This window comes from Passer montanus, unplaced genomic scaffold (assembly GCF_014805655.1).
Source record: "Passer montanus isolate IOZ18808 unplaced genomic scaffold, ASM1480565v1 scaffold18, whole genome shotgun sequence".
NCBI lineage: Eukaryota > Metazoa > Chordata > Aves > Passeriformes > Passeridae > Passer > Passer montanus.
In genome coordinates this window covers 11,589,232-11,612,547 of record NW_024365381.1, presented here as the reverse complement: position 1 = coordinate 11,612,547, position 23,316 = coordinate 11,589,232, and the positions used below count along the sequence as shown (strand labels likewise).

The 23,316-nt window shown below is 47.0% G+C and overlaps 1 protein-coding gene across 3 annotated transcripts in view; it reads left to right on the top strand.

Moving 5' to 3' along the window:
• Window positions 1-2,266: 2,266 nt before the first annotated feature.
• Window positions 2,267-23,316, top strand: part of TYRO3 (TYRO3 protein tyrosine kinase) — a 41,516-nt gene continuing 20,466 nt past the window's right edge. Inside the window, exons 1-9 of one of the 3 annotated variants that reach the window (XM_039705148.1) lie at window positions 2,814-2,890; window positions 6,184-6,332; window positions 7,485-7,642; window positions 8,381-8,481; window positions 12,506-12,676; window positions 15,353-15,439; window positions 19,316-19,431; window positions 22,234-22,411; window positions 22,874-23,016. In XM_039705148.1, the coding sequence (XP_039561082.1) occupies window positions 12,568-12,676; window positions 15,353-15,439; window positions 19,316-19,431; window positions 22,234-22,411; window positions 22,874-23,016 (633 nt within the window). In that variant the 5' untranslated portion in view covers window positions 2,814-2,890; window positions 6,184-6,332; window positions 7,485-7,642; window positions 8,381-8,481; window positions 12,506-12,567. Of the gene's footprint in view, window positions 2,891-6,148; window positions 6,333-7,484; window positions 7,643-8,380; window positions 8,482-12,505; window positions 12,677-15,352; window positions 15,440-19,315; window positions 19,432-22,233; window positions 22,412-22,873; window positions 23,017-23,316 lie in introns of all 3 variants that reach the window. The other 2 variants (XM_039705146.1, XM_039705147.1) reach the window with 2 other exon arrangements.

Sequence of the window (23,316 nt, the reverse complement as noted above, 5' to 3'; positions counted from 1 at the left end):
GAAAAGTTCTTGAATCCCAGTGCAAACCAGGCAGCTCTATAGAAAACACCCTGTACAAAACACAGGGATTTTCTATAACCAGTTGCAGACTGACTATTCTGACAGTGGAGCAGTGGCATGTGCCAGCAGCTTTTGTTGAACTTTTAGGGCCATGGCTTCTCATGTGGAATTGGGGGGTGGGTTTGCTTTCTCACTGGGATAACCTGTTTCAGATGTCCTGTTGGGTCTCAGTAGTTAGAAGAAGTTGAACAGTAGAGGAAGGTGAGGAAGTCCAGCAAATGCTTTTCTTCCTTCTGCCTTCTCACTTTCCGCTCCCTCCCTTTTGTCCTTTCTTCTCTTTATGTTCAGAAGTTTCCCAGCACTGGGCATTCACCTCTGGATTATTGTATAATAATAATAATATGTATTCAGGCATTTTCTGGAATATACCTACACTTACCAGCGTGTCTGGTGAGATGTGGCAAAACACTATTGCAGCAGAAGTAAGGAAAGAATGGAATCCAGAGAGCCAACAGCTGTGTCCTGTGTGTGTGAACAGTGAGCACTGTCACTGATGTTACAGCCTGAAGAATAAAGCTGTGGTGCTGATTGAGTGCCACAAGAGGCCAAGAGAGTTTATTTGTCTCCAGTCCCTAAAAACATTTAAGATTCACCAGTTCATTTGCTTTCTGCATAGTGATACTGCACTCCTCTGTAAGTTTTCCCACTGCAGTTTGCACTTCGACTGGCAGTGTGTGCAGAATTTCACTCCAATTTTCATATGGCTCTTCCTGCCTATCACTCTTAATACAAAGCCCTTCTCAGAACAGCTGAAGCCAGATTCCTTGATGGTGAAAATCCCCCTTGGTCTGCTGCTTCCAGCAATTCTTTGCTCTCTTACACCAGCCCTGAATCTGGCCTGTGCCATGCTACAACTGGAGCACTTCCTGGGCCCATGGGACCAGTGTAGCGTAAGCCTCCATAATTGTAGGTCTGGAAGAAATCCTTAGAAGGAAAACACCATAGAAACATGTCATTATTCTAATGGCCTTTATTTTTTTTCTCATAAGACAACTAAGATCTGCAAAAGTAGCTACCTTCTGGTATTGCCCTAAGTGCAGAAACACACCATGAAGCTGGATGGATACCTGGGGAGAGGCAGCAGTGACAGCAAGTGTGCGTGAAGGTTTTAGCATGCACCAGCACAGAACCTCTCAGCCCAAGAGCTGCAGTGATCCCAGCGATTTCCTGTCCCCAAGTGCAACTAGACTTCCCACAAGGACTCGGATTGATGGCTTTGTCAGTGTCTCCTCCCAGCTACCTCATTGTAGCAGGAGGCACTGGGGAGGGAGTGACATTTCCATTCCAGTAATGAAATCTTCTTGGCATTGCTCCAGTCCCCTAGGAATTCCTATCAGAAATGCAAATTACTTTGGTGGGGAGGGGAGTGAAGATTAGAGTTTGGAATGGAATTATATGAGCTAGTTGTGCCTCAGTTTCTCCTTCTGCCTCCTGGGGATAATGCAGTTTCCCTGCATTCCTCTGTTTAGCCAGGTTTCCAGAGTGTTGCAGGAGCTGCTGGGCAAGTGCTGCACGCTGGAGGCTGTGGCAGAGCTAAGAGCTGCATCGTGTTGTAACGATATTGCTCCTTATGGCGCCTTTCAACCCAGATTCTCACCGTAACTCCTACGAAAAGGCAGCGCCAGATTTTTAAAAAACCTGTTTGTAAGTGACTTTTTCCACGCCGTTCTACTAACCCTGCGGCAGCAGAGATCTCCCTCCTAAGCTCTCTCCCTACTTTTCTGCTAGTGGAAAAACGGTCAAGGCCGAGCCAATCCTGCTTAAAGGGCACGGGTGGATCTCTTCACCTTGCCGGTGCTCCTCCACAGCTCAGATGCCGGGATGGGGTGACCGACATCCCCGGAGCGAGGGGCCCAGCGGAGAGCAGAGTGTGGCCGAAGCAAGGAGCTGGAGAGGGCCGGCCGAGGGAGATGGGGCTGGGGGTGCTGTGTGCATGAGGCGGGGCTCTGCTCAGCCTCGGCTTGGGGGGCTGAGTCCCGGTGGTGGGCCCAAGCCCTCCTCCCCTGGGGGGCTGGATGGTGCCCTGGGGCTCCAGTGGGGCCACATGTGGGATGGGGGATGACCGGTGTCCCGGCAGCTCCCGCGGATGTGGGTCACCCGCTCCCGGCGCTCGGCAAACCAGGCCGCTCGGCGGAGCGGCCCTCGGGGGGCGCCGCCCCCACACACCTCCTCGCCCTCAGCGCTCCCGCCCCGCCCCGCCCCGCCCCGTCCCGCCCTCCCGGGGGCTCGGAGCCCCGGTCCCGTCCCGGGGCGGCGGAGCGGGGGCGGCGGGCGCGGTGATTCGCCGCTTCGGGGGCGGTGGGCGCCCGGCTCATGCATATTCATGATGTGATGTCAGAGGGGGAGCACAGCGCGCGGTGACCGCCCGAGAGCGCCATTTCCTGAAGGAGACGGCGGCGGCTGGGCAGGGACGGACGGACGGACGGACGGAGCGACCCGCAGAGTGGCGCCGCGGCGGCCAAGCCGGCAGGGGGAGATCGCCCGGCGGCGGCGACCGGACCGGAGCGGACCCGACCCGACTCGACCCCACCGACCCGCGCCGTCGCCCCGCAGCAGGTTCTCCCGAGGCTCGCCCCGGCCGGAGCCAGAAGTTTGAGCGTCCCCGTAGCCTCCCGGGCGAGCCCGGTATCGGGCGGCGACGCGGGGCTGCCCCAGCCGCTGTCGCCGCCGCCGCCGCCTGCACGGGCGGTGGGAGCCCCCCGCGGCGCCGGGAGCAGGGGGGAGGATGGTGGTGCGGGAGAGATGGAGCTGAAGCGGAGCATGGCGATCTCGCGGCTCCTCGTGCTGGGACTCTGGGCTGCGGCACTCCGGGACGTCGCTGCCGTGGCAGGTGAGCGGGACTGACGGCCCGGTGGCGGCGGGGCACTGCCCCCCGGGACCCCGGGTGCGGCGGGAGGGGCTGCGGAGCACGGCTCCGGCCGCCGGGCCGAGTCTCCCCGCGGGCAGCTCCCGCTCCGCCGCCTCTGCGAGTGTCGGCAGCCCGCTGAGGGTCGCGGGCAGGAGCGGCCGGGCGCGGCGCGGGGCGCCTGGTCCGCCCGGTGCGGCGGCCTCGGGCAGCCACAGGTGGGGTCGGGGCCGGCGCGTTTTGCCCCTCCCGGCCGGGCACGGGCGTCTCCGCCGCGTTTGTGGGGCCAGCGACGTGGCGCTCGGGAGCGGCGGGGAACCCGGGCTGTGCGAGCCTCGCCTGCTGCGAGTAGAGTAGCGAGTAATCCTCGCCGGTGCTGGCGGAAGCAGTGCACTGGTATGTGCCTAGCGCGGGCCGGCGCCGAGGAAAGCCGGGCGCTAATGCATTCCTGAGTGGCTTTGGTTGGGTTTTTTTTCGCTCATGAACTAATTTCCCGAAGTTTCACCCCCCGGTCGGCAGGGAAAGGCAGCGTGCTGGAGCGCCTCGGCGCCCCGGGCAGCCTCCTGCCGAGTTCAGCGGGAGTTTGGGCTCCGCGCCGTGCGGGGAGCCATGCAGTGACTCGGGGCTGGGGAGGCTGTGGCACAGGCTGGATCGCTAGATCAGTGTCCTGAGGAGCAAAAAGCCTTTACCCTGGCATGCATGAGCAGACGTCTTCCTCTCTCTCCACTCCCAACATCACAAAAAACATATGCTGTTCCTAGGAATTAAAATATTCAGAGGTAGCAAGTTTAAAAAACAAACAAACAGATGTGTCATGTATTTTGACAACTAGTGTGTTCAGTTGCTGTCAATTCAGACAATTGCTTGATAAGACATTTAAAACAGTTCTGTTTCCTATCTATACATTTCACAATCTGCTGCTCTTACAGGTAGGCTTGGCGGAACCTATTTGGATGAAATTACTTCTTGCACAGTTGAATCAAGAATGTTGTCAGATGAGAAATAGTGAGTGGGAGAATAAAACGAGGAATAGGTGAAAATTAAAATTCCTGTTTGCCTCCTATGTGATTCTTCCTGATACATGCAGGAAGAGATGCTGCAGCCAAAACTGCATTATTGACCTGTGAAGTTATTAAAAATACTGATCTGTAATTCTTCATTTCGGTTGAAATTGATGGAGGGATTATACTTGGATAATATGGAGAACTCTGACTGAACACTTGTACTGTATGTTAATTTCCTACATCACTGATTCCTCTGCTAACTGAAAACCATATAGATTCTCTAACAATATTTCCTGGTTTAATTTGTGACTAACTCTTTCAGCAGGGCAGTCTGAAGGATGCTAAGTAGTTTGATTTTCCATGAAGGCACCTGCAATGAAAATGTCTCTCAGTTTGTGCGTGTGTAGCAGCCTGGCTATATCAGTTTTCTGTAACACTGAGAGAGCTGCTATGAAGCTTTCATGTTGTATTCCAGTGCTGTGAGTGGTGAAAGGGAGGATGCTTTCTGGCATGCACTGGAACATGTAGTTTGTGTTACATTTGAGTTAAGTAATGCGAGGTTAGATCATCCTCACCCAGGGTGATCAAATCCTTAGCCCAGCAAATAAGCTGTAGGAACTAAACTCAAGTGATCAGCTTGCCCGTTTCCAGTGCTCTCCGTGAATTTGTTAAATGAGTAACAGCAGACAGAAAGGCAAAAGACTGAGTGTCGGGAAACCAGCTGGGGAATCTCATTAAGGAAAGGAATAAAGACCTTCTGCCTGTGTTCTGGGTTTTCTCCGAGTCTACTGGTACTCATCTGGGTACAGGCTGCTGGTGGCAGAGCGCTGGCTGGTCACACAGTGCTGGCTCCCCTTCTCCCAGCTGTTACAACCATGCTGTGAGTTCCTCTGCTGCTCCTCTGCCCTGTGAGGTGGTGCCCTCATGGCTGTGGGAGGGTGGTGTTTTAGCAAGAAGGGAAGTGGCAGATCTGAAATCTGTGTTGGATTGCCAGTAAGGTTGTAACAGAGTTTGAGAGCACAGGGCTGCTCACTAAGCAGCACTTTCTGACTGTCTCTGTGGGTAGCAAGGCATCCTGTGAGAAGCTGACCAACCAGTGAGCTGGGTGAAGTTGTAATGTACTGTGATACGTGGCCAGGCAAGAGTGATGGAGTAATTTTTTTCTGAAGGATGTGGAGTCCACTGCCGGGGCATAATACTGGTCTAGGCTAGACCTGTTCTGGTCTGTCAGTCCTGTGCCACTGCATAGGAAATAGCCACTCTCCCTAACAAAACTAACTTTACATTTATTTTCTACCTTCCTGCTTTCCCACGGTCTCCTTTGATCTTCTCGTTCCTCCTTTATATGCTTGTCTTTCTTAAATGTGCTTAGATAGTTGGCTTCCGTGTCTTCTCATGGTAACAAATTCCATACATTCGCTTCTGCTTGAGGGAAACACTCCCCGTCCACCCACACATGTAACAGTGCTCCGGGCCAAATTCTGATCATTTCTGTGTCCATATAAACCTTCACCAGCTCTGGCCCTGCTGCTTTGGGGTGGCAATGGTGTAGCTCTGGGTATGGTGTGGTCCTTTGGCTGGACTGAAGGGTCCTCCAGGCAGTTCATTCAGCACACACCCACATCACGCGACAGAAATATCTGTTCTCTAACAGTTCTGCTCCTCAGTGAGGTATGCTGTGGAATAGGTTTTGCTTTCATGGGTTTTGAAAATTGTAGAGAAGCTCTCTGTAAGGCAGGAGAACAGTGTATGCTGAATAACAAAACATAATTGATTCTTTCTCATATCCACGCTCTTTGCAAATGCATACAATGGAGCGAGCATGATGTTTTCTCAGCAGCACAAGAACACCATAGCTTGGATCCAGGCCTGGGGAAAAGAGGGAGGTGTGGTAGCGTGTTGAACAGATGCAGTTAGCACTGCTGGATCACTGACACGGCGAAGCTCCCGGCGTTTCTGTGCGTCTCTGCTTGGGCACTGCTCTGCAGAACATCACCCTGCTGTTACACGAGTTGAAAAAATCCCCATGTACACACTGAACCACCACTTTTCTCCAGCAATTGTGCTTTCAGTGCTTGCATTTGCTTAGCAGACATAGTAGAGCAGTGCTGAGACTAACACACTCCTCTGCAGCGTGTGCTGGTAGGGTATGTAATTCCAGACCACCAACCTAGAGTAATTTGCTGTACTCCAACCCCCCTTCTTTTGGGGGTGGGGCGGAGTAGTATTTTTTTTTTAGGTATGAAATTTACAGGACCTCCAATCAAATTAAAGGTGTCCCAGGGTCAACCCGTGAAACTAAATTGCAGCCTCGAGGGAATGGAAGATCCCGAGATGTTGTGGATCAAGGACGGAGCAGTGGTGCAAAGCGTAGACCAGGTGTACATTCCAGTAGATGAAGAACACTGGATCGGCTTCCTCAGGTACAACAGATGCAGAGAAAGAAGAATAACATGGAAACTATTGCACAGTTTTCTGCTGTCAGCTATATCTCTGCAACTGCAGTGCCCTCAGTGGGGCAGAGTCCTTAGGGCTGCAGTTCGCTGTGTGGCAAGGGCATAACTGAGAGCAGAACTGAAGCCACTGAGTGCTGAGGTTTTATCCACTAGAACCATATTGGTTTTCTGACTGCTGTGGGGACAGGTGCTTTGCTAATGCTTGTGATGCTTGAGACGTGACTTCAAGGTGAAAAGATGGTCTTGCTTTGTTTGTTCATCTTGTTCTGCCATGCAGCAGTATAAATAGGTTTTCTCTCTTGTACTCATCCTGTTCTCTTACTCTCTCTCTCTTGAGCTGTCAATCTGCCTGAAGGGTGAGGATTGTTGATTGAAATGATACTTCCAGGACTACATACCCTTCCTTTCTTTGGGAAGGAGTGTTTGTCCTCCAAACCATCCCTGATTCATTTTACGATGAATCCTAATTTATTCCTATTACATTTACACTACATGATATCAGTCCTGATCCATTCAGAGGCATGAAACTCTTGTGCAAAACAGATCTGTGCACTTTTATTTCAGCAGAAGAGGGATGTCAGCTAGTTCTGTAAGTACTGAGATAAACAAGACCCAAGGTTCTGCTCTTTTTTATGCATTAAAAGAGCTTGTACAGGCGAACAAACCAACACCACGAGAGCTCAACACTGTTGACTGACTGAGCTCTGGCTTCATCTCCTCTTACATTTCTTGGATTGACACTGCACAGGATCTCCAATTCCGCCAACTAAAAGTCTTTGTGTTAAAGCTTGTCTGTAAAAAAACATTTTGGTAGGAAAAAACATCTGTGCACAGTAAAACTATTGCATAACATTATGTTGTGGAAACAGTTTGTCTTGAAACTATACTGTTTACTTCCCTCCAGTTCTACTAGTTAACTCTGTCCTTCACAATCTCATTCTGATCTCCTTTCTTGCCTCTTGTTTTGCTCTGCTGAGAACTCTCTCTGCAGCACCAGAGATAAGTTAGGGTGCTAAATCTGGCTGTATGTGAATCTCTCTCTTCTTTTTCCTTTCTTCTCCTAAAGAGATAATTTCTACCACTCCCGTGTGACTCTCTGATGTGATCGCTGTGTTTCAGAACATGGGCAGGACAGCTGATGCCATTTGAAGGTCCAGCTCTGAAAACTGGGCTGTAGGGGGTCCATTTTGGGCATTTCGTCAAACACTCTCCCTTTTCTGTCTTCCTTCCTGAGACATCCTTCCCCTTCTCCGAGGAGGACTGCTAGCCTTAGAAAGGTGGGCATCAGCTCTGCGCAGGATCCCTGCATGGCAGCGGATGCACGGCTGCACGGCCTGCGGGGAGCAGGCAGCACTGCTGCCCTGGCGGGCTCTCCAAGGCACCGGTGCCTTTGGTGGCTGAGACCTCATTGCTTTGGTACCAAATTCTGCCCTTGCTCACCATGCACCAGCATAACCCCTTGAAATCACAAACTGGGAGGCCCAAGGAGTTCTGCAGCGTGAGCCACTCTTGGGATCAGGATAGTGCTGAGCGCAGTTGAGGCAAGGGGGACCCTTTTCTGACCCATCTGTTCCTGTATGAGGCTGTTGCCGGTCCTGTCGCCTGAGGCAAAGCAGTCAAGCTCGCTGGAGGTTTGCAGTGTGGAGTTTCCTGCTAGCTCAGATGTTATAGGCCAAGCTGTCACACTTGAAGGCTAGCTAGAGTCATGATTCAGGATGGAGATGACCCCTTCCTATCCTCAGAGGACACAGATGACTGGTTTTCTGCGCAGATGTTTTGGAGGAAGACTGTCTGCTCTGCAAGGACTTTCTCCACCCACTTTAGAGAGGAGCCTCCCATCTCTGCTGTTTTGCCATGTGCTTTGTGCTGGCTGGCTGTTGATCTCCTCCCCAGAGCTGGCTGTGTCTCAGTGGGTGTTTTCCATGCATCTGGTTTGCCAAACACTGGAGGGTCCTTTGGGGCAAAAACATGCTTTATCCACATAAAATATCGATATGGCTTTTGACTTTTTTCAGCTTGAAATCCGTCGAGCGGACAGATTCTGGGAAGTACTGGTGCCAGGTTGAGAACGGGGGGAAGAAGGAAGAATCACAACAAGTGTGGCTCATAGTGGAAGGTAAGGAGGAGTAGTAGTGCTGGTTTCCTTTCACGGCTGACCCACCAATATGCTCTAGGTCAAAGCGGTGAGAGCAGATTGCTCCAGTGACAGGCTTCTTGGCTCTGAACCATTGCTGCTGACTGCAGAGAAATCCTACAGAGCAGGAGTAAGAACTAGGAGAACTGCTTCAAAGAGCAGAGCTGTCCGTTCATTGCCTTCTGGTTTTATTTTGGCATGTTAGGAAACAAGATCTTTTTGTGCAAGCACATTTCTTTCCAGCTTTTAAACCCATTGTTGCGGTCATCTCTAAATAATTCACAGAATGGTGAATAGTTCAGGTTGAGAGGGATCCATGGGATTCATCTGGTCCAACCCACTTCTCTAAGCAGGGTCACAGTCTGCTTCTGTGTGTCAGCCAAACAAGTCTTGGTGGGCAAGGTACAGTTTTAACGCAGTTGTGAGTTTTGTGAGGAGTGCTGTACAGCAGCACTTCATAGCTGTGGCTGCTCCATGTGGCACTTTTCTGTCTGGGGTTGTCTGATAAGAATGGCTTCTACATGGCTGCTTAAAATCAGCCAAGGCAGTGTGGATTGGTGGCTTTTTACTTTCTCTAGTTTCATTTCCCTTGAGCCATGGTTCTGTTAGATCCTCTGTTACAAGCTAGTAGTCACAGGATGGCTTAATATTTGGTGAAGAAGTTGATAAGAACAATGCATTTGCAGCAAGAAGTAGTTTTTTTGGATCTATTTGGTAACATTTTGGGGAAGAGCTGACTTGACAGCCCTAGACGGGGGAGCAGGGAGGGTGTTGTGGGAGGTGATGTGTTCTGGGTATTTTACAGCAAAAGTCTCGCTCACTCAGAGCATGGGAACATTCATAGCAGCTCTCACAAGAAGAGTAACACATTCTGCCTTCCATAAATCCCAGGCTTTTGTCCACCTAAATTATCAGGTGAAGTTTCATCTGGAGAACATTGTTTACAGCTTAAAACACTCTCTCATATGGAGTTTTTATTTCTATCCAATTACCATGGTCTGCTCCAGAGGTGGCTGCATTTGTATGGTGGGTGCTTTAGGAGTGATTGGGTAGCTCAGCATGCCAAGCTGTCTGAAATAAACATGCTGCCCTTCTGGACTGCACAGGCAAAAAGTATCAAAGTCATAAAAAACCAGCTGCAGTTAGGTAAGATGGAGTGTGTTGAGAACGAAGACCAAAGCTTACAGCAGAAGAGAAAAAAAATGCAACCAGTTGCCTTTATGAGAAAAACAAGTACGGCAGAAGGTAGTTAAACTACATGACCTGGGCATGTAGTAATGTGTAAAGGGAGTTGGTGGATATAATTAAAAATTAACAAGTAGTGATAAGGGGTGGAGTTAAAAAATGTGTCAGCTCTTAGCATAAGAAAGCACCTGGGATATCAGACCCACCTTTGCTGTTATCTCTGTGTGTTTCTTCCCGGGACGTGCCAGCTTTGTGGCAGTGGTTGCTCTGTCAATAACAGCTGTTCTCTGACTGAGAGAATCTTTACTCTGGTGATTTGCAGCCTTCAGTAGGTGCTGACATGCTTCAGTGTGGCACACAAACAAATGTGGACTATTGGTGACCTAACTTGGAATGAGCTTGACTGGATTTTTATGCTGTGTAATATCTGCTTAGGTAGTCTGTTTCTGCCAGATTTTCTAGCAATGGTATTTTAACTGTCTTGTAATAAAAATGTTTGATCTTATTAAACACTTCTTAGAATTTACAAAACCAAAACTGTTTTGAACCTGTTTCCTGGTTTAGAACTGAGTCTCTGGCCTTACTGAGAACATGATAGTGTTTGATGGCTGGAGAGGTGATCTGAGGCACACTGTGGTGTTAAAAAACGGATTGTGTTTCTTACAGAACTTTCTGTCTGAAATTACACCTCTGACTATGTGGCTGTTCCTGGGGCTGCCAGCCCCCATTGTGGCTACAGTCAGAGACCAAGCCACACCCGTGTGGACACATTCCCCTGAACCAACACTGTCTCAAAACAGAGCTGTACATAAAAATCAGCCCTAAAGGTTGGATGCTGGCTTGGAAGAGGGGAATTGGTGAAATAATTTCTTTGTTTTTCTGCTGATTTCCTGACTGCTGGCTGCTCAATGCCTTCATGGGGCATCTGTGAAATGGTTGTGCTGACACTCACCTCTTGTACCAGGAACTGGGAGGCTAAATGTGTCACAGGCAGCGAGCTGTCCAGGTAACATACGGACGGGGGCAGTGCGAGTTCCTCAGCTGGATGAGTCAGCTGCACTCCCTCAACTATGAAAGTTTTTAATTGTGGTCTTGTCTGCTCTGTTTAGCTGCTCCTAAAGTGAGAAAACCTGCCGAGCTGGGCAGGATCTTCCTGAAAGTTTACCTTGGGTGTCATGACAAATGGACAGGAGGCAGGGATCCTGCTCACAGGTAGAGAAACGGTGATTATTTTCCCTTCTAATCTTCCTTGGAAAAGGAGGGCAAAGCAGGCAGAGGTGTCACAGCTGGTATCTCAAAAGCTTACTCATTTTTATTGTTTATGTATGAATGCAATTAAAAAATGAAGTAAAATATGTCAGCAAAAACAAGCAGTATGTCATGACAATGGATATACCTGTCCTGAACATTAGCCTTTGCAGAGATAGGCACTGTCATTCCTCAAGAGACTTGGGTTTAGATCTGTTTTAATCTGTTCATTTACTTCTCTAAGGAAAGGAGGCAAGGAAGGCACAAAGGAGCTGCTACCTGAAAGATGCGAACCGTGACTGGACAGTCAGCAAAAGACTGAGGAAAGCACTTTTGGCTGGAGCTTGGGGGAAATGTCAAGTGTTAGGCTTCTAAATCCTATTTAGGCACCTGTATTAATTGCCTGCTGATGGAAGTGCTTGGGCCTGTCATCTTTGGCCAGGGACAGACACTATAGTTTCAGCATGTGAATGCACAATATTGTCAGTTCCTCTGTTTCTGTGAGGAAACAGATCAGCAGCTTCCAGAACATGCTTTTTCCAGCTGAGAATGCCTGATTTTGGTTGGAGTAAGTGCTGTTGGTAGCAGCAGTGTTTGACACACAAAGATTTCTGTATAGAAGGGAACTGAACATTTCTCTGAGGCTTCAGCTTGTCCACCAATCACCAGAAATACATACTGGCTGTCCTACATGGTCAGCACTGCTGCTGATGGCTGGTGAAATTTGTGCTACTGGTTTGGAGCACTGAAACCACTAGAGTTTTGGTATTGCCCATAAGAGGAACCACATCTCTTGATGTGTGGAATTACAGTCAGCTATTGCCACTTAGAGATGACCTAAGGTAGCTTTGCAGCATTGCAGCTGCATTCTGCTCCCCGTGGGCCTAATCTGATACCTGTTGTACCAACCAGGAGTCTTTCCATGGTGGGGAGCAGATAATTACTGAGAGAGCTGTGTCCGTGGATAGCCTTCAGCTCTGAAACAAATTAGCCCTGACTTCGAGGCAGCCCGGTAGTCGTGGTGTCAAGAGTGTGCTGGAAGGCATCTCCATTCAATTAGGCTGCAGAGAGAGTATTGTAAATGCTCCCAGGCTCTCACCACGGGGATTCTTTCCTCATTCATGGGCTTGTTAAAGCCAGTAGTTCAACACTTTCGCAAGCTTCAGTTTTAAATGCATGGCAAGAAGTATCTGTAGCTGGATTAGCTGTCTTTTAAAGTGGTGTCTGCCACCACTAAAGTTATTGACTGTTGCCTCTTTAAACTTCAATCTCTCCAGCTGAAAAATTGAGAAAATACTGCCACTAAAAGCCATTTCATAGGGGAGTCTTGGAATTGAAAGTGGTTTTTCAAAGGCATTGTGGGAAGCGAGCACTCTTTCTCTCTAATTTCCAGTAGCAGCACTTAGGTGTTCGTGCCCTGAGGTGATGAAGCATATCTGACCCTTGGTTTTTGTGAAGGGCTTGGAGGGCGTCGGATTCAGCCTAGCAGCAGGACAGATGGATGTCCAGTGTTAATGGAAATAAACAACAGGCAGTTGCTCCAGTTATTGTCACTTTTCTGTTGTTTTTCCAGGTGTGCCCTACTTTACTGTGGAACCTGAGGATGTGTCCGTGTCCCCTAATGCTCCATTTCATATGGCCTGTGCTGCTGTTGGTCCCCCTGAACCAGTGACAATTGTCTGGTGGATGGGAGACTCTAGAGTGGGGCTTCCAGACGTCTCCCCTTCCATCTTAAATGTGTCAGGTAAGGCTGCTGCCACTGCAGGGGATCACTTAGAGCATCAGAGGAGGAGAAGAGCTCTCTTCTGATCATGCCCTGGATGTTGGGTAGCCACATAGTGTGGGAATGGTGTTTAACTCTGCATTAAAGGTTGAGTGGTCACAATCACATACAAAGATTGTCTTGAGGGGTGATGGTTGCCCAGTGTGTTTTCTGCTGGCTTGAGGCACACAGGCTCTTACAGAGTTTGGGTGTGCCTGGCACTCTTGTTGATGGTGCTGTTGAACAGGTGATGCATTGGATGCCTCTTGTTCCACCTTGTGGAGGGTGTTCATGGTTATATGAAGTGACTCTGTTGGTGCCGTTGCTCTTGGAACTCTCCAAGCATTCACATGCAGCAGATGCCATCCCCTCCCTCTGTGCACAGCCCTGTCACACACTGCTTTCCCCTCTATTACCCACCCCCATCTCTGTTCTTGCAGGCTTGCTGGATGATCTTATCATTGAAATCTGACTGCCCCATGTAATTGTTTGATACTTCAAGAGTGATTGTATCAGTGCTGAAATGGGCTAGTTGATACCCTTCAAGACCAAAGTTTGCCCCAGGGCAGAGCTTTCCCCAGCAGAGTCAGCAGAAAAACTCAGGAGCCAGTAGGTGTTAGGGCCTCTCTTCAGACCACTTTCAGAAAAGGGTGATGTTTCTCTACCTGGAGCTGACTGCAGCTATTCTTGCAGTTACCACTTAAAAGTAACTTCATTGTAGTTAGTTGTCTAACAGCCTTGTGTTGTGTTTTCTCTTTGCTGCTGTTTTGGTATTCTCAACACCCCTGACCCAAAGTTTAACTGGTTATTTAGAAAGGAAAGGTTTTACAACTAACAGTTGTCTCTAGGGCCTCTTTTAATACAGTTACAGTTGCACCCAGGGTGAGTTTTTGTATGTCTTTGGCCATCATTTGAGCTGTCCAGTCCTATTCAGGCTTTCGATAGAACCTTTTTTATTCAAAAATCAAAGCATGATTTGTAATTTGACATGGTTTTAATCATCTGCTCCCTCTCTTATGTAGCCACCAGTACTGTTCTAAGTGGAAATGAAAACTGCTCCCTTATGATATAATCTGCCTGTTGAAATGGAAACTGAAAAGATGGATAGTCAAGAGGAGAGAGACAGTAAAAAAATGTCACTTCTCCTCCACTAACTCATCCCACAGCGCCTCACAAAATATCTGTTGTTGAGGAGCAGTGGCTTGGAAGCCTGAAAAAGATGTCTGCTCCTAGTGATTCTCCAAATGAATTGCTGTTTTATTTATTAAGTGTCTTCAGCACCTTTATTTGTTTCCAGTGTTCTTTGGGATGCCCCTTGGGCCCACCCTCTTTCAGTATATTTTGGGGTGTCCCTTGGATATGTCTTGTCTTTGCAACTTAAAACATTAGCAGGACACAACCTGCATGGTTGGATTACCAGAGCATGTCAAAAGAGGCAGTTGGTAAGAAAACAAGCATTGCTAGCTGAGGAAAGTATCACACACTGAAGAAAATAGTAACAAAATACTTGGCTAGAAAGCAAACATTTAGAAGGATCAGCAGTGTTGTATTTGGAAGCAGTGCTGGCATGGTGCTAGGGAACACGCAGTTCCTGGTTTGTGGTGTATTTTGTATTTTCCTCAGGGCAGGGCTGTGTTAGGTTCTGTCTTGGGACAGGCCTACCACTTCAGGTGCTCTGCTGTGCTGCCTGGCCTTCAGCCTGTTGGCAGCACCTTCCTCTGGTTCACAGGGATGAGAACAGCACTGCCTCCTCTCTCCCATTTCACCTTCTTTGCAGTGCTGCTAGTCTCAGGCTTGGGAGATGAGTCAAAGGTCAGAGACACTGTGCAAGCTGCTCTCTGCAGCTCTGAAATGTTTTTCCTTCTGAAAGTGTATGCCCACAGTGAGCCAATCTTTAACTTTTCTCAGATAGAGTCTTTTCAGGCAACTGAGGGCCAAGCCTCGTGACAGTAGTTGCTGGACACAGTTCTCCAGGCAGCCTTGCAAATCTATCTCAATTCCAATTCATTTACAATACCTATATGTGTCCTGGGAAAGCCAGACATCATGCCATGATGCCATGGGATGGATGGATGCTCACAGAAGACATTCTGACTTGTATTACCCCTGGAAAGTGTTTCAGTGCAGATGCAGTAGATTTAACTTCCACTTCCTTTATGTGTCTTCAGAAGTCTGATGCAAGGTGAGGGACAGGTGAGCATTGACTAGAAATAAGCAGCATCTGACTAAAAGTTTTCCTGGGCTTATAGCCCAGTTGGAAGATGAATGTTGCTCAGGTGTAGGCTGAGGCCCAAAGCATTGGGCTTTGTGTGAGCTCACAGTTCAGCACAATCTTTGCTCCAAAGAGACTCACCAGAATGTGAGAAGCAGACATCTACTACCTGAGCACTATCAGCTGCTGTCCTGACAGATTCTTCCTTTTCAGTGCTTTCTGACACTTCCATGAAAGCTTTTCTGCTTTGCCACACTCCCCCCATTAAAAATGTGTTTAGCACATTATTTACATTGAAATCTTGCCTTTGATTGTCACCCAGCTCACCCCTCCAAGTGCCTGTACAACTTGAGCTGGATGTTACAAATAACTGAAATTCTGCTGAAGGTGGAAGATGGATTATACAGCTATTTGTGTTTCCTTTCCTTTTCTTGGCTGATCTCCAGGTATTAATCAAAGCACAGTTTTCTCCTGCGAAGCTCACAACGTGAAGGGATTGTCTTCATCTCGGACTGCCACTGTTCAAATTAAAGGTGAGAGACTGGGTGCCAGAGACTGGGCAGGGCCTTGGATTTGCTCTCTGGGGAGGGAAAGTAGAGCACCTTAATGCGAGGAGTTGCCTCAAGGCTGCCAGCAGTTGAAACAATGCTTTGTGTTCCAGCAGCAGTTCACACTTCCTATGCAGGGCCGTATCCCAGGCTGTTGAAAATAATCAATCCACATCTGATTCAGGAGTGGAAATGTGATGTCAAATGACAGCTTTTCCTTGAAAAGGAGAGAGCTAAGGCGATTAAGTTGTTTGTGAGAGATGAAGCTGATATGAATTTGTAGCAGGGAAGTCTTTCCCTCTTGGGAATAGATGGGTCTTGTTAGAGCTAAAGAGGCCGTTACTTCTGCTTTCTTTTATTAGCATCACATTAGATGCTGAAAAAAGTCAAGGAAGGTGGCCAGTAATGTTTGCTTATCCACATTTAGTTTATGAATTTTATTTTTTAAATTATTTGCTCTTTAAAAGCACATTGAAAACAATTCCTAGCCTGTGCATGATCAGTTGCCATTTGGAAGTCTCCAGGCTGATGTGACATTTCCTCTGTTCCTCCAGGTAACTGAAGCAGGGATAATCAGAGCAATCAGCTCTTCCCCTCTTCTTCATGTTGAGATGCTTCTGCATTTGAATTTTTAGTCATGCTTTAAAGCACTTTTAATTATGTGATCATCAGTTCCAGGAGAGGCATGGCACAAAAATAATTTGTTCCAAGTGATAGCTTATTGCTCAGCACAAATACAAGCAATCCTTTATGTACTGTAGTTGTAGTAGCTGGTGTTCATTAAAGGGCAGATCGAAATCCAGCTGTAACCTACTGCTCTTGGAGTGTGTTTTTGTTCAGGACATTGTGGTTACTGCTATGCCAAGAATGCAGTACGTTGCACTAGTAAGATTTATAACTTAATTTAAAACCACTTGGAGTTGTTGCCTTAAAGGCTTGTCTACACAGTGCAGTTAGTTATTGTAGAATATATCTTCTATGGATATTTTATCCTGGGATAGAATTTAGTTCACAAAGCTATTACACTTTAAAAAAATCTTGTCAAGGCATAATTTGAAAAAACATTTAGCATAAACAAGCTTTTGAAGTTTTTTATGTTAATACAGATTATTAATTTTTAACCATTAATAGGATGAAGGGGTAAAGATCTCAGAATTCTCTAATTTCCCAGCAATTATGTTTAGCTGAAAAGCGTTCCTTCAGGGATCACCAGCTAATGAATCTACAGAGCCTATTTAGGAGGGACATATTGCCATCACACACTTGAGTCACACACGTTCTAGATCTGAGAAGGAGCAAGCTTAAGTCACTCAGCTAACGTTGCACCAGTGTGTGGCATATCCCAGAGACAAAAATTCAGGTTTTGAATAGCAAGTCCAGTAGTCATAAAAGTTATGCCTGTAGTACCTCAAAGATATGTCTAAAGAAGTAGTTATAAATTACCTAAGTGACGACGCTTTTCTAAATAGAAAAGCTTCGAAGATCTAGTATAGCCCTCTTAAAATTAAAACAAAGCTCCTATACAGCAGAAATAGGGCAGGCCCAAATAATGTTTATTTTGTTCCTGTTCCTATGAATATGCAGAATTCAATGAAGTTACTTCTGGAAGTAGTTGTCTGTGCATGCATGTTTAGGGCCTTCCTCTCTTACGCAAACCCATCTGCTAATGAGGACTCTTAAATCTTTCTACAATTTATTAAACAATTAGTTTCTTCTGTGTTTCCAGAGGCAAATATTTTTGCTAGGACATTGACAAACTGTTAACATTTCTTCCTATTTGCTTCTGTTGTTGTTCATTATCTATTCTCTGTAGTGCCCACAATGTGCTGGGTGTACTCCAAGCAGAAAATTACTGTTATTGTAGCCCACAGTCCCCAGCCATTACAAAGCCCCATTGTTCAGCCACTCTCTAAGCAGAGAGGAAGCTAACTCTCTTATGTTAACACTCAAGGTCCTGTTTTCTGACAAGCTTTCTCTGCAAACACTTTTAGGGTTGTATCCCGTGTTTCAGAGCACAACAGGAAACAGCCGCCCACAGTTTTTTCCCAAGAGATGGTGGGACAATGCATGTGGCCCTTGCTTGCAGAATTAGGAGAAGGTGCTAGCAAGCCAGCCCTCCTCAGGCACTGTCTCCTTCACACAGGGGGTGTGTTAGCAGTTGGTTATTCTCACTGGTGGCACAGCACATACCTCCTTTGAGCCTGCCATCCTGTGTTGAAAAGTACATGTTTCTAAACCCAGAAGTTACAGATGTGTCTGCAAAACCTTGAGTTATGGACAATGTTTCAGCAATACCCAGTAAGCAGTAACAGCAGGATTTTTTCCCCTTAAAGAGCTTACAGACCTGAACACAAAACATCAAAAGAGAATGAAACAAAGATGCAGGAAAGTCTTAAGTTAACTAACTAATAACTCATTGACCAGCTTCCATCCCAGACCCTTGCTCTCCTGCCCCACCCACACTCCCTGTCCTTATCTAGGTGCCAGGCCCTGCCCTGGGTCCTGGTAACTGGTTAACCAATTAACAAAGGCTTTATAGGGTTAATCTGTGTCACCATCTATTCGTCTCCTCCAGGCCCTCTGCAGAGATCTGAGTGTTTGGGCTCTGTATTTCTCTTGCAAGGTGGCCCTGTGGATATGCTGAAGGCAGCAGTATTGTGTTGTCCTTGGTGCAGTGAAGTACGAAGGTGCTCTGGCAGGGTAGAAGATGCAGCTGGAGAAATCCTATCTTGCAATTACTTTTCTGTTGCTGCTTTCTGTTGGATACAACTCAGGAGGCATGGAAAATTTAATCTGCAGGCAGAGCCTTGTCCTGAGGATAGGTTTCTGAAAGAGGACTCCTGAGGTTACAATTTGTTGAGGTGCTGCAGGGAAACTATTACAAGCATCAGCGTGCAATTTTTTAAAATAAGAGGAAGGTCAGGGGAGAGGTTAGTATTCATGAAGCTGCTAATTTTGTCAGGAATGAAGTGCCAGAATGAGAACTCAGAGGTGAAAAAGAGATGGTGACCAGAAGGATAGGAATTAACTGTGCAGAATTACGGTGAGAGGAAAGGAAAAATCAAAGGGAAACATCAAAGATTCTTAAAGGAAGCCACGCAGTTTGATGCTGTTCTGTGGTGGTAGGAAGCACAAGCATCTGATTAACTGTCCAGTCTTGGAATCTCATTTTGTTCCTGGCTCTGCCCTTAATTTGTGGAGTGGTATCAACCATGTGTGGCAGTGTGACAGGCACTCCTTTTGGCTTGAATTTCCCCTCTGTAAAACAGTTTATTCATCCCAAGTCTGAGGAGGCAGTTTTCAGTCCAGGCTCTGTCCCAGGGTGTTTCAGTGGGAGTTTGCAGTGGACACCTGGAGGCAGCACAAAGAGGTCTACAGCAAATCCAGCTCCAGGGTATTCAGGTCACTACAGCAAGCCACCTTCCACCCGGTGCTGGCAGAGCTGGTGTCAAAGGCTGGACTGAGAACCCGAGGTGGGATTTTAAAGCCCTGATTTAGTTCACAATGTGGGTCCACAGGCAGCTGTGTGCAGGGCTGAGTCATGCCCTGCAATGGAGGGGGAAGGAAAGAGAGCTGAGTAGCAAAGGTGTAAACATCACACACTGGCATTGCTATCAAAGAGATCAACCACTGCCTGTGTGCATCGATGGACAATGATGAATGGCTGACAATAGCTTGTCCAATGTTAAAATAATAGTTTCATTCACAACAAGTCAGGGACACTCTCTAAAGATGTGATATTTTACTACATTTCTGTTAGTGATTTCATTGCATAATTTTTGGCCTCAAGCCTCTTCCATTTCCACGTGAATACCTGCTCAGTTCTGTGTACACTGAAAGGTCTCTTTGTTTCCTTTCTAGCCATGCCTCTCCCACCTCTCAATGTAACTGTAAGCCAAATCACCAGCAGCAATGCCAGCGTGGTCTGGGTGCCAGGATTTGATGGCCGTGCACCTCTCCATTCTTGCACTCTTCAGGTATGGCCTCTCTGGGTTGTGCCCTGTCCTGCATAAATAATAGGACTTACTTAAGCCGCATTTCCTGGGCTATCGTTTGCTCACCCAACTGTTTAGCAGTGTTGCAATTCTTACTTCACAGCCCTAAAACATAAAACCTTAATAGGAGGCAACTCAGGTGCCAAAGAGCAGGTCATGAACTTCATGCTCAGAAATTAAGCATTAAAGACTGGCTGCATTCTCCAGGCCAGCTGGTTATCAGTTGCTTTGTGGCAGCTACTCCATACAGGTTATTACACTGCAGCACACATGAAGCACACAGCACTCTGTGGGAAGTGCCCTGGAGCAGCTATGCTCACCCTTCCTGCATGGAGCAGTGGCCCATGGTAGCTTGTACCAGGGCAGGTGCCTGTGAGTCCCACACCAAATCAGGCCTGTGCTGTGGGATGCCAGAAGAAAGGCAGGAATTTGGACATACCAATGAATCCAAGGGATGAGGAACTTGCAAAGTATAGGATGTGGTACAGGAAAGGTAGGAATGATGGAGGCAAGAGGCAGATTGGGCTTTTTGATACAAGATCAGACCTATTTGCACGTTTCAGAGCAAATTTAAGTCCTATCTCTAAATCTTGATTGGTTTTCCATTGTCAAAGACCAGTTCTCCCCAGAAAATCACACTTGAAAGTATTCTGTAGCTCTGCTGGGTGCAGAGTACAAAAACTGGTTTGCTTCTTGAAGTTCCTGAGAACAATGGTATGTGTCCAACCTCAGGCAGAGTTAGTTTCTATCATTGCATACTTAGCTGTAGAATCAGATCAAAGAGCAGGTAACCCAGTGAGAAAATAAATGGTGATACCCAAAGCAGGCTGTGCAAACACAACCAGGCACATTCCCCACAGATTTATTTGCCAGGCCCCTATGGTTTCCCTACCTGATTATAGCAGCATTATGAGCTGGAGTGGAATTTTTGTGCAGTGTTACCAGCTATGCAGAGGAGGATTATAAACTTAAGGTATGCTGGAAGCAGTCTAGCTAATTTACTTGTAGTCCTCTTTTTATCTGGGGAGAAACCAGAGGTTTCATGCTCTGCTGTTTATTATATTTCAGACGTAAAGGAAATCATAATTTAGTTTCAACTCACTGGCAGAAAGAACTCCTAGATGCAGCTGGCCCTGGTTTGTGGGTTTTGTTGCCACTTCTGTTCTTTTTTGCAGTTGAAAATACTTTTCTTCCTCTGTTTTACAATGCCAGTTATCTCGAGCTGGAACAGCCTATTCTCTCTGGTTTGCACGCTGCAATGCTCATCATTCTGGGGTTTAAGTTCTCCCTCTCACTTTTGGCAGGGGCAGGGGTGGGGGATGGGACATGTGGAAGAGGCTGAATCAGAGCAGCCCAGTTTCTGTCAACTCAGCAGTCTCTCACCCCTTTTCTAAGACTTTTCTGTTCTATTTGGGGAGGATGGAGTTCCTGCATTTTGAGTCTGGGAGCGGGATAACTTGGCAATGACCCTGCACTGTCAGAAAACTGTGCTTCCTCTGACTCCCACATTGAGAGATTCTGTGTGAGGCATTGACCTACATTTCCATGTGAAAATGCACATGTTCCTGCCTCTTCATGATTGCACTTCTGCTGGGAGTCTCCCAGAAAGAGAAGGGGGATTGGGAGTTTGCTGTGCTGTTCTGGCACTCAGGCATGGCAGCGGGTGCCCCAGGAGCACCATGTTCAGACAAGCAGATTGCTTCTGGGGACAGGGCAGGGAATGGCAGTGTTTTCTGACTGCTAACAGAAAGCCAAGTTCCAGGGTGTGAAAGGGGCAGATGCACGAGCTCTTGGGAGTGTTGAACAGAAATACATCATCCAGCAGACGGGGTTTAACAAAATGGTTGTCTTGTTTTTTCCGTGCTGTGGATGACAGTGATAATGACAACAATATGCTTTTCTATTCAGGAAACTTGAGATTCTTCCTTTCTACCAGCCAAATAAACCAGTGTGCCAAAAGTGTATGTGAGATTGAGCAGAAGGGCAGTGAGAAAGGAAGAAAGGCTGCCGTATGAAATACATAAAGTCCATGTGACTTTTTTGCTTTTGTCGGTACATCTTGCTTTTACTCTCTGAGTTGCTATTTTGTATGCACTTGAAGAGAAAGTCTGAGCCTGGGAGTTATGCAGTGATTTCTGCTATTGTTAGTACAAAAGTAGGAACATTCACTCTGTCTGTGCATTAAAAGCACACAGTGATATCAGATTTAAATTAACATTCATGCTGCTTTAAAGCTCAGATTTGGAAACAAGAAAAAGGGATGTAGGAGTGGTAAGAAGTTTCTTTCCAGTTTAATTTGAAGCAAGTTAGTTGAACCAAGTCACCTATGTCTACCATACCTCTTATCCACTACAAAATTGAAAATATACAAACTTATAAAAAAAAGAGTTTGGCAAAAGGTGACAGTAGGCAACAGGCAAGTTGCTCTACTGGTTTTCATTGCCAGATTTAAACGAGTCTCAGAAGCTGGCTGCTACCACTCAAAGTGACAAGCACATTTCGTTTTCTTTAAAGGAATAATAATCTACTGTAGAAATTGTAACATTGGGAAGGAGCTGTTTTAAAATATGGAACCAAATTTTATGTGGTGGAAAATTTCTGTGCTGTCCAAGTGATGTCACTTCATGATTCTTAGTTTGACAGCTCCCATTTCAGTATTTTAAGCACCACTGGTGCTATATCTGTTCTTACACATTCCTAAAGTGACAATTAAATTCTTACCCATGTGGACATGTTAGTCATATTGCTTATGGTAACAGTCATCTCATTTCACTGTTGGCACAGGTAGCTGAGTCACCAGATGGCCAGGAGGTGTCCACTGAAGTCACCCCAGTGCCACCCTTCTCCTACACCGTGCAAGGCCTGAAGCATTCCACCAACTACAGCGTCCGTGTGCAGTGCAGCAATGAGATGGGCAGCTCCCCTTTCACTGACAGGGTTTATTTCCAGACCCTGGAGCTTGGTAAGAAGCAGCAGACAAGAACAGGACAGCAGTTCTGAACCTGTAAAAGACACAATTATAAATGTCATGAACTCCTTGCTGCTTCTGCAGTATGGGAAACATTCTGCTGCTAGATTGCTCATCCACTCTGAGGGTCTACTAGAGCAAAACAATGATACACAGCCAAATGTGGTTAGTAGCAATGATGTGTGATACAGGGGTTTACCCAGCCATGGGGCTTCTGCATGCTGGTCCCATTAGCTCTGTGAGACTCGTGGGATCTTGAGAGAAATGAGAGGTGCTGACCCGTCTTCTCCACTTGAAGCCACACGCAGACTGCTGGGGGTTTGCAGAAGTTGTTCTCTTCCCTCACACCATCTCTTTTCTGGATGATCTCAGGAAAGAGTGTGAAACTGCCATTTTCAGTGTGGATAGTGCCTTATTTTCCTGCACGAGTGATGGTGTTATGTTCTCTGCTTTCAGCTCCAAACAGCACCCCTCAAAATATCCATGTTATTCAAAGAGATCCTGATCTAATTTTGGAGTGGGAAGGTGTGGCTCCAGATGTGCTGAAAGAAAATGTCCTGGGATACAGACTGGAATGGATGCAGGATAATGTAACTCAGGTAACAGATTGAGAAGGTACTGAGCCATTGAACACAGAATTACAGAAGGTTCGTACTAAATTTTCTAGGCATTAAGGTCCCTCATCCATACCAGGGGATTAGATTGCTGACACTGCTTTTGTGTAAATGGATGTATTCTGACTTTAGGGAATGCCTCAGTATTTGACTTCAAGATGTAGGACTATTTCTTCCTTCCTGGAATATTCAGAATTCCTTCACTTGAATGTTCATCTGCAGACAGACCAGTTCTCTGCCATTGCTTGCACAAGCAGGACAACATAGAGAGAATCCACTTTGTCT